This window comes from Borostomias antarcticus (assembly GCF_949987555.1).
Source record: "Borostomias antarcticus genome assembly, chromosome: 1".
In the NCBI taxonomy this organism is placed as follows: Eukaryota; Metazoa; Chordata; class Actinopteri; order Stomiiformes; family Stomiidae; genus Borostomias; species Borostomias antarcticus.
In genome coordinates this window covers 33949077-33960528 of record NC_140234.1, presented here as the reverse complement: position 1 = coordinate 33960528, position 11452 = coordinate 33949077, and the positions used below count along the sequence as shown (strand labels likewise).

Below are 11452 nucleotides of genomic sequence, written 5' to 3'. Positions count from 1 at the left end.
AGTCTCTCTCTCCTCTAGTCCAGTCTCTCTCTTCTAGTCCAGTCTCTCTCTCCTCTAGTCCAGTCTCTCTCTCTTCTAGTCCAGTCTCTCTCCTCTAGTCCAGTCTCTCTTTTCTAGCCGTCTCTCTCTTCTAGTCCAGTCTCTCTCTCTTCTAGTTCAGTCTCTCTCCTCTAGTCCAGTCTCTCTCTTCTAGTCCAGTCTCTCTCTCTTCTAGTCCAGTCTCTCTCCTCTAGTCCAGTCTCTCTCTTCTAGCCCAGTCTCTGTCTTCTATCCCAGTCTCTCTTTCTTTCCTCTAGTCCAGTCTCATTCTTCTGCATCCTTCTCCTCTCCTCCCTGGCAGGGTGCGGCCCAGCTATGCTGTCCTGTCCTCGGGGATGTGGCACTCTCATGCTCCATTAGCTGCCGTGTCCTCCAAGGCGGGAGAGCCATGATTTCAGTACTACATGCAGTCATCCGGATATCAACCACGAGTCCCTCCTTCCGAAGCTTCAGTCCTGCTGAAGACCACCGCCCAACTGGGCAGGGGAATCTCTGGATTTATCACTAGATCACATACTTACCATGTACTGTACACGACACGCACTGTGGGTGCTCATTACAGGTCTGGGTGTGAAGCTGTCCCATTTCACCTGCATTTCTCCATACTTGGAAAGTAAACACATCAGTTATCAGTGTAATTGAACAGACACCGCAGACCACACTATCAAAGGCACATTTGTGAATAAGAATTTCCGTCGGCCAGGCGCACAGCGGGAATATACAGGTAGGCCAGCGCAGTAAAGTATATCGTTTCCATGTAGATGTGAAGGTGCAGCACAGTAAAACCTGGTAAAACTGCCTGGATGGCCGTGGCTGAATCCTGAGGGAAATCATCACTTTCCTCCCTGTCAGCCAGCCAGCCCTGCAGCTCCAAATGGGAGGAATCAGAGAGCAAGTGCTCAGGTCACTGCTGCAATATTGATTACCAATGGTAAGTCTCTCTCCCTCACCCCCCCCCCCCCCCCCCCCCCACACACACACACACACACACACACACTCTCTCTTTCTCTCCTTTTCCTTTCTCACACGTAAGCTTTCTTTATTTCTCTCTCTCTCCCTCTCTCTCTTACCCAACTCTCCCTTTTTCTCTTTATCCCTTTATTTCTCTGAAACTCTCTCCCTCTCTCTGCAGTCAATTGCTCTCTCCCCCTCTCTCTATCTCTCTCTCTCTCACACACACACATGCAGACTTTCACTGGACATTTAATGCGTAGTTATGTCAATTAATCACTCAATCCTAGAATGTAAGGGTTAGTCACTCAAGCCTAGAATGTAAGGGTTATGTCTAATAACTTTACCTCATAATGTACATTTAGAGTTATTTATTTATGCCGGTTCTTTGACATGCATTGGATTGAACCAACAATAGAATGAATGACAGCTTGTTTCAAATACAGCAGAAGTTATCTAATTTGCTTCACTGTTTCACGGTCTAGACCAAATTTATGAGGCATAAATCTCAGGGCTTGGTGGGGTGTTTATTGAAGTCCTGAACCCTGCCTTCTCTCATTAAATTGATTCATGGACTCAATAAGCCGAGAACAGGCAGCAGGTGTGCATGTCGGCGTGAGTGCAGGGCTCAGTGACATCCATCACCTTGATCAGGCATCTTCAGCTCCATCCTGGCTGGCTCCCCACAGAGCCTGGCTGCCTCTCAGGCTGAATGACCTCCTCACACATCTTTAACTCTGGGTCCCACCTCCACACACTGCTACATGGCATGCCCACACTACAGTAGATGACAGGGCAACTGGGGTTAAACTCTGCATAATTGCTTGACACATGGACTAATGGAACACCTTACTATATATCATCCTGATGTCTTCATTGTAAAGACTTTGCATTGATTTATCTCCAGGTCTACTTCCTTCACTGCACTGCTGTTGGGTCAAAACCCCTGAACTCCATTTTGGTGTTTTTTTTTCTTCCCTCAATTGAAAGCTGACTACTCTTGTACAATCTCTGAACGCCTTCAAACCCTGGGATCAGTTCCACCTGGGGGCGGCTGTATAGCTCAGGAGGTAGAGCTGGTCATCCAATGATCGTAGGGTCGGTGGTTCGAATCCCGGCTCCTCCTGACGACATGTCAAAGTATCATTGGGCAAGACACTGAACCCCAAATTGCTCAGAATGAGCAGGCTAGCACCTTGCATGGCAGCTGTCGCCATTGTTGTGTGAATAGGTGGCCTTCATTGAAAGCCGTTTTGGATATATAAGTGGAGTCCATTTACCAGTTAAATATATTCTAAACAGTTCATCATACAGTATGTGATTTTATGTTCAAAAAAATAGAAATTGGAATGTTCTCTTCAACATTCTGAAAACTGGACATTTTGGAGATTTTTGACCTGACATCAGCGGCAGGTAAGGACACAAATGTGCTTACACAGACAGAACAGCAGTTAAAGATGTTAGAGCGCTTATCATCTCCTCCTGCCTCAGCCTTCCATTATCACTACTGGTTGTCAGTGGCCCTCTGGACACTCGAGGCATTTTCACCCCCCGAGTGTGGCACATTAGAGTGCAAAGTAAAGGAAGTCTGTGGGGAGAGTGAACTTGCCAGGAAAACAGGGTGTGTGTTTTGAACCGGACATGTGTTTGACAAGCGGTGAACTCTGTGCAGTTTCCATAGAAAAAGCTGTGGGCTAATGTGTGCCGAGCTGCAGAGGGGTCATCAGATGTGTACCCTGGGATCATTCTTGCTCCACCGCCAAGCCCCATTGTTATTAAAAGCAATATTATTGACAATGTTTTTTCATTTCTACCCTGGAGAGCGATTTTGCCTGCAAATTTAAATTATTCAACTAGTCTCGATCGGGCAAAATGCCAACAATATTATAAATATACAACAATATTTTCCGGGGTATTGCAGAAAGCGGTTTTAGTGAAAACTCTGAGATTGAATTGAATTGAATTGAACCCGCTTTCTGGAATACCCCTCTGGACTGTTCATAATCAAAACGTACTGATGAAGAGATGTATAGCTCTTTTGTGTCTAACGTATACTGTAGCTCTACTGAGTCATCTTAATGAGGGTTGTCTAAAGTGACAGGAGAGCTTCCAGGCCCTCTCTAGTCCGTGTGGAGCCTTGGTTGACTTGACTTACTGCTGAATTTTATGAGTCATGTTTTATCAACATGGAATTTGTGGTGGGCAATGTGCACGGGCACCCAGATCCCACAAACAGTGCTAGATTAGCTGGAGAGCATTAATGAATCAAATTAAAAACATGAAAGACTGGTCTAACGGAACATGAAATTGTGTTTGAAGCTCATGATGCAGATGAGCTTTCCCACCACAGGCTCTATCCCACTTTAAACATCATGTTTTATTTAGTCAAGATTCTGTACATTTGGTTTTATATTAATTTGTGTGTGCAAACTGTAATATTATTCATATTCCCTGTCTGAAAATCCTACAGAGAGAATTTCCAAATTAACAATCTGACTTCTTATCTGTGATATTATAGAAGTCTATTTAGTCCTATAGCCTTGAGCACACTCATTGAAATGAATAGTGAACCGTTTCTTAATTAATGTGTTAGACAGATCAAGCGTTCATGAAAATTGCTCCCGACTGCATCTAATGTATCCTACGTGTGCTGTATATATACTAGAGTGTGTCTTCTGGAAAAAATAAACCTAGTTGAGGTGAGTAAAAGGGCTGTCCTCTTCTGCCCACGCCCCATCCCTCATCCCAGTAAGTGTAACATAAATGTCTGTGTGACCATTATGGTTATTGATGGCTGTGATGGGGGTCATTCTACATGCTGTGGGCAGCGTATGCTCTTCCCCTGCTCTTGAAAGTCTGCTGGGCTTCAGAGGACTCCCCGAAGGACAATCGTCTAGACCACACGCGCGACAGCCAGCCCAGCGGTGTGCTCTTATGCTAGCTGTGATTGCACAGAGTGCGCAATCAAAATATTGTTGTGTCCGGCTGCATTATGCAGTTTCTCAATTTCTGAATAATGCTTAGCTTACTGCATCCTTCTACAATAGCTGGGGATACTGTTATTACATCTCCAGTGTAAACAGTTGAACACTACGTTGTACGGCATACTGTTACTGCACTGTAAGATTTTAGTTGGACTTATCTGTCATCCAAGGTACAGCATTGCTGAAGGGAGCAAACACATGCTGGACTTCATCTTGGCCCTGGGTGAAGGCTATTAGCTATGAAATAAAAATGCAAATATGCAGAATTATGAGGCCAATTCACATGATGTTGCATTGAATTATTTACAGGATACATCATTGAAGACTGATCGTATTAAAACTAGGGCTGGGTATCGTTAAAACATTTTTGATACGATACCTTTTTCGATACCCCTAGTTCGATACCGATACCAAAATGATGCCTTTTTCGATACCTAGACTAATAAAAGCACATTTTGTAATGCAATCACCTGAAAATGTTTTTACCATTATGAAAGTCTTTTTACAATAATTTTTCCCAATATAAATTCCAAATGGAAAGGTAGCAGCTATAGTACTTTAATATATATAATAATAATATAATACTATACAGATGACAAAGGACACTGGAATTTCTTGGTTAGCCAAAACTGGCTCAATAAATTTTATTCAACTCTCCCCCTCTTGTCTCCCCCTCACTGTCCAATTACCTTCTGCCGTGGTCACCTCCCCCAATCATCTTTTTGTGTGTTGGCTGTAAGCCGACACCTAGAAGAGGGAATCCTTTTTGTCGCTCCCTTCCTCTGTCCCTGTTGGCATTGTTGACCTGCAGTTCTATGTTGCTACCACAAGGCAGTGGTCCTGGAACATCAAAAGAAAAAGACTTTAACAGATTTCCCAGGTTAGTGGTGGATAGTGCGCTGCCTATCACCACGAAGGTTGTGAGTTCAATCCTTGGCATGGACATACCAAGGTACCTGACATATTTTGTCACTGGATGTTGTAGAAGTTATGTAACGACCGTGGGTCATATTTGTTAATCATAGACCCTTTTACAGCCTTTTCAGCACAAGTATGCGCGCGCATTCTTGAAACAGTAGCAGAGGAAGTCAGACAAAATCGCCATTATTAAGAGTACGGACCAATACATCCATGGTACGGACTGGACTGAGGACATCATCAAAAATGCCCGCGTTTGCGGTGCCCATTTTATATCAGGTAAGTTATTTTGACTACCTGGTTTCAATGGAATGTCTGGTTGAAATGTATCCCTTCTCAGTCCCGTTGTCGCATTCTGCTCGCTCATGCCAGACAACAGTGCTTTGCTGGTCCATTCACTTTGCCGTCAAAATAAATCGGTGTCAGCCTAGTTAGGAGAGGTGCTCATATTTACAAGTGTCAGATAAACATGAAACTTCACTTAACTAAACAAAAGTGTCTATTTTAACAAATGCTGAGTTGAAGCTTCAAAGCACCGCCACCACCACAGAAGAAGACTACCTCGGAAAAAAAATGTCACTCAGAGAGAACGCGTCTATATAAGTTATTTATTGGTAGCGCCGAGGCTTCAAAACCCAGCATTTGTTAAAATAGACCCGTTTGTTTAGTATAATAACCAGTGTTGTGAAATACATTTAACAACTGGTCAGTTGATATGTTGCACAGCAAACGAGCTGGACAATATCATTAGGTAGCTTAGTAGTTTGTGATTTAGCAATGGGTTGACTATTCACTAGATCAATATTTAGCAATGGGTTGACTATTCACTAGATCAATATTTTCAGTTGGGGATAGGACCACCACCTGTGCTGTGGCACCAGCAATCTGCTCGGACCACTGTTTTTATTCACCACCATATCATGTTATTATGCAGATTAAATGTACTGTATGTCTACGCGATACAAAATAGGCTTTATATAAATGTTATTTTTGGCCAATATTTTGATGCACTATTTTAATGCACTATCTCCCTTCTGTTCTGTTGCAGCTTTGATGCTGGGATGCCTGGTGTGGTTGAGGCCATAGAACACCGTGATGCAACACCAGTCAGGTGTTGGCTGCTGTGCAACGCCCCCCCAAAGATGGTCTTCAGGTGCAAGCCCCACCCGGACAGGACATGGCCAGACAGCAGTATCTGATCATGGATGGCTGTGACTGTGTCCATGATACAGGCAGTGCAGTTACATAACATGTCAATTATACTGTACAGTAGTATACAGTAGTGCAGAGTAAGTTCTCTATTGTATAGACAAGGTGTTCAATTGCTCAAGTGTTGTCAGGTGTTGATTCAAGTGATAGTGTACAGTAGTGCAGAGTCAGTTGTAGGTTCCCATATGTGCGGTGACTGAAGCCTTTGCTTGACGCTCCTTTATATTTCCTTTCGTCGTCGTAAGTAAAGATCCCACGAGATAACTCGGTAAAAAATTAGAACTGTTTAGTTAAATAAAAAATGTTTAATACAATAGGCTTATCCTACGAATTACAATACCAATATCAACGAAAGACAATAATAACGATAGCGAGAGAGGTCTAAAAACTGTGTGGCTCCACTCTCTCCGCATGCCTAACTGCAGGCCTGACCAAAAACCCCCCAAATCATTTTCCCGCGAGAGCAGGCCCATAAAAAGAGAAATCAATGTTAGCAACCACCAGACAACATCCAAAATAATACCAATTACTAGATCCAAAAACTCATAACTCAAAACACTGCATTTAGGCTCTTACATTACCGGCCCCTAATTGTTATCAATGTCCTTGAAACAATTACTCAAAAATAAATAAATAAGTAAGCTAGAGGAGCCTACATGCTGTTACTAAGTTTAAATTCAACTATTTAAAGAAATCTTCTGCTTGTTCTTCGCCCCGTTCTAAACGAGGACTTTTCTTCAGAAGTGTTCATCATTAATCCTCAGATTCTTGAAGAAGACATAGCTTTGTTATTGGACGACAAAGCTTGTTGGTTTTGGTCTTGACTTTTACTTGACGAACAAAGCCTTTCTTGTCAGGAAAAGTCTCTACGATTCTTCCAAGAGGCCATGAATTTCTTGGTGATGTGTCATCCACAATCAGCACCACGTCACCGACACAGAAGTTTCTTCCAGGTGTGGACCATCGTTGACGTTCTTGGAGTTGCGTGAGATACTCTTTGCACCAGCGCTTCCAGAAGACATCCGCGAGGTACTGGACTTGCCTCCATCTGCGATTAGCGTATTGGTCATCTTTATTGAATACTCCTGGTGATAGCTCAGGCTTGACTTTGAGTAACAACAGGTGGTTGGGCGTTAAGGCCTCTAGGTCATTGAGGTCTGAAGATGCCTTTGTGATGGGCCTGCTGTTCATGACAGCCTCAGCTTCACACAGTAAGGTATGAAGACCTTCTTCATCCAAAGGTTGTTCTTTCACTGTGGTGTTCAAAACTTTTCTCACTGAGCGGATCAGACGCTCCCAGCTTCCTCCATGGTGAGAACCTGCTGGAGGGTTGAAGTGCCATTGGACACCCTTCTGTTGCAAGTCTTTTTTAATCTTGCTGGTGTTCCATTCCTTAATTGATTTCTTCAACTCACAGTCAGCCGACCGAAAGTTGGTTCCATTGTCTGAGTACATCTCCTTTACTTGTCCTCTTCTTGCAAGGAATCTTCTAATTGCATTGAGACAGGCATCAGTGTCAAGTGAAGAGGCAACTTCTAGATGTACGGCCCGTATGGCGAGACATGTAAATATGACACCATATCTCTTTACCTGACTTCGTCCTCTTTTTACCAGGAAAGGACCGAAGTAATCCACGCCAACTCTTGTGAATGGAGGATCGTCAGGCAGGACCCTGCATTCTGGTAGATCTGCCATGAGTTGCTTGCCAGCAGTCCCGTGTAGCCTTTTACAGGTGACGCACTTGGCCAAGAACTTTCTGATGGCTCCGTTCGCTCCTGGGATCCAGAATCTTTGACGAAGTTGAGCCAACATATGATTCCTTCCGGCGTGAGCTGTAACGTCATGAATGTGTCTCAGCACAAGCTTCGTGATGTGCGAATCCTTTGGCAAGATGGCTTGATGCTTGGAATCATCGGGCATTGCTGCTCGGCTCAACCTTCCTCCAACTCGCATGACTCCTTCCTGAAGTACGGGATTCAACTTGTAAAGTGAGCTACTTTTCTTCACTCTTTGATTTTCCTTTAGCATTGCCAAGTCTTCTTTGAAGCTTTGTTTTTGGCAGTACTTCACAATTTCTGTTTCTGCTTTGTTCAGATCTTCACAGGTTAGGTGTGTTCCTTTGAAAGCTGTCTTGAACTGATTCATGCTGCTTTCTCCATTTGACATGCTTGGTTCCTTTCTCTTTGCTTTCAGTTCCTTCAACAAATCCGTCAGTTTCAGAAACCAGGCGACTGCACGTTTTAGCTTTGTCCAGGATGAATAGTGGATCATCAACTGGTCTGTTGCATCTTTGGACTCTTGCGCCTGACTGACATGCACTTGAACTACTCTTTTAACCTCTGGGTCGTCAAGGTCCAGCATTCTGGGATCTGGATTTTTGGGCCACTGTTCTTGTGTGCAGAGCAGGAAGCTTGGTCCTGAAAGCCAGCTTTCATTCTTCAAGAATGCTTCAACAGTCTGTCCTCTTGAGACATGATCAGCAGGATTCAGAGTTGTATTGACATATCTCCACTGTGAAGTCTGAGAATGCTCCAGGATTGTTGAGATCCTATTAGCAACGAAAGTCTTGAATCTTGTGCTTTCACTGTTCAAGTACTTTAGCACAGCCGTGCTATCCGTCCAGAAGATGGAGTCATGGAGTTTCAGTTCAAGCTCTTTCTTTAGAAGCTTGTCCATATTGATTGCAACTGTCGCCGCGGTCAGCTCCATTCTTGGTATGGTTGGAGACTTCAAGGGCCCCTGCCTTTGCCATCATAAGGGTGGATTGAGCTTCTCCAGATGCAGTGCGCAGCAGTAAGTATCTTGTTGTCCCATAAGCATCTTCACTCGCATCGGCGAAATGATGTAGCTGTGCGAAGACTGGCGTACCTAACTGCTTTGTCTTGATGCATCTGTCGACTCCAAAATTCTCAAGCAGTTGCAGCCCTGAGATCCACCTTTTCCAGCTCTCAACGACGTTGTCTGGCAGGTCCTCGTCCCAGCCATATTTCTGCCGGCATAACTCTTGCAGGATAAGTTTGGCGGGCAGCACTACAGGAGCGAGAAAGCCCAGCGGGTCAAAGATGGAACTGACGAGGGAAAGCAGGCCTCTCCTAGTGATCGATCTTTGAGGAGGATCTTGAATTTGAACTGATCTGATTCAGCACACCACTGGATTCCCAGTGCTCTCTCCATCGGCAAGTTGTCTTCATCCAATTCCAGATCTTGGAATCCTTGCGCTCTTTCCTCTTCAGGGATTGAGTTAAGCAACTTCCTGCTGTTGCTTGACCATTTTGTTAGTCGGAATCCACCTTTCGCCAACATGCCTCTCAGATCAGCGCAAAGGGCGATTGCTGTGTCTTCATCAGTAGTTGACTTAAGACAGTCGTCTACGTAAAAGTTTTTCTTTACTGTTTTGGCAGCTTCCGGGCCAAATTCATCCTCGAAGTCAGTTGCGCATTGCTGGAGCGCAAAGGTTGCAACGCTTGGCGATGATGTTGCACCAAAGATGTGGACCAGCATCTTGTGTTCCACAAGCTCCTGTTCGTAGTTCCCACCGGGCCACCAGAGAAGCCTGCAGAAATCCGTGTCTTCATGGCTGACTCTGACCTGGTGGAACATGGCCTCCACGTCAGCCATAACAGCCACGGTCTCTTGTCTGAACCTTGTGAGGACCCCCACTAGGGAGCTAGTTAGGTCCGGTCCTTGCAGGAGCTGTTGGTTCAGCGATGTTCCTTGAAAGCTTGCACCGCAGTCAAAGACAACACGCAGTTTTTGCTTGACTGGATGTCGGACTCCGTGGTGAGGCAGATACCATGTGCGCCCTTCGATTGGCATGCGTTCAGCACTGCTGAGCTTCATCATGTAGCCTTTCTTTAGGATGTCATCCATGAATGCGACATATTCTGTATGAAGCTTGATATCCCTAGAGAATCTCTTCTGTAAGTTCAGTGCACGCTGCTCGGCGACTGATCTGTTGTTTGGCATACACAGTGACTTGTTCCTAATTGGAAGGCAAACACTGTAATAGCCATCCTCAAGCTTTGAAGATTGTGACACCATGTTAATAAACTGGCGATCCTCTTTGGACATTTCGACATCTTCGTCTTGTCCAGCATCAGGAAAATCCTGCTTGAACTGCATTTGCCAGAGCTCTTCTAGCTTGGCTACTGAGATTTGATTCGCAGTGACTCCTGTCCATTTGTTTGTCTCCATATTGTTTCCACTTCTGAGTGGTCCGTTTACTGTCCAGCCTAATATTGTTCTCACCGCGTATGGTCCATTGTTCATGCTGCTGACCACTTGTAGTGGCTCCATTGCCTTAGGAACATTCACTCCAATGAGTAATCCGATGTCGGCTTGGATAGAGGGAAGTTTAACCTCTTTCAGGTTAGGCCAGCGGTTAACATCCTCCTGGAGGGGAATATTATCTTTGGTTACAGGGATGGTTTTCTGTGAAAACACCTCTGAAAGTTCGATGAACTGGTTGCTGTCCATGTCCAGGCTACTGATTTCCATTCCTGTCACAATACAAGTGTTCCCAATGGATTCTGTTCCCATTGTTCGTAGCAAGATGCTTGTATTGCGTCCACTCATGCCAAGTTGGTTTATCAGTGACTCTGTAGCGAACGTAGCGGAGCTACCTGGATCCAAGAATGCGTATGTTGTCACTGTCTTGGTTCCCTTTTGTGCCTTTACACGTACTGGAATGACTGAAGGAGCACAATCTTCCTTACCGGCCCCAGTAACCCCAAAGGTTTCTGTCATTTGTACAAGAGCACTTGATATGGATTGTTGTTCACAGTTTCCCTTTGATGTTTCTTCTGGTGAGTCCCTAGTTTTAATATGCAGCAGTGTGGGGTGCAGCCGAGATCACTCTTGACATTGAACTTTCTCTTTGCAGCTGCTACTCATGTGACCATGTTTAAGGCATGCAAAACACAGACCTTTACTTCTCAGGAAGTCGATCTTTTCTTTATGTGGCTTGCTCTTGAATTTTCTGCAGACTGTGAGGCTGTGTTGCTCTCCATTGCAATAACCACAAGGCTTGCTGTTTGCATCCACTGAGACAGTTTGTGTTTTTGGTGTTGCTTGTTTGTCATTTTCCTTCTTGACTTTGTTTTCAATTCTGGGTTCGTCGACAGATGTTGTAAATACCCGCTTTGGTGTCTCTAGTTTTGGTTTCTGTCGGACTGGTTCTTTTGTGCTCATGGTGGTTTCTTTTAGGTTTCCATAGAGCGGATGTAATAAGTATCTGACTTGCTTGTTGACGAAGTCGACAAAATCCTTGAACTTGACTCTTTTCTTTGTTTTATCTTGGAAGTCGCAGGCGGACTTTCTCCAGGTTTCTTTGAGTCTGTATGGGAGCTTGT

The 11452-nt window shown here is 44.5% G+C and overlaps 1 protein-coding gene across 1 annotated transcript in view; it reads right to left on the bottom strand.

Annotated features, from left to right (window-relative positions):
• LOC311328584 (F-box only protein 40) overlaps positions 1-9971 on the bottom strand; it is a gene marked incomplete at both ends in the record, with an annotated part of 25548 nt that extends 15577 nt beyond the window's left edge. Inside the window, 5 exons of the mRNA XM_084461298.1 lie at positions 561-644; positions 749-907; positions 6933-7876; positions 8970-9131; positions 9392-9971. Coding sequence (XP_084317424.1) covers positions 561-644; positions 749-907; positions 6933-7876; positions 8970-9131; positions 9392-9971 — 1929 coding nt within the window. The remainder of the gene's footprint in view (positions 1-560; positions 645-748; positions 908-6932; positions 7877-8969; positions 9132-9391) is intronic.
• Positions 9972-11452: the final 1481 nt, after the last annotated feature.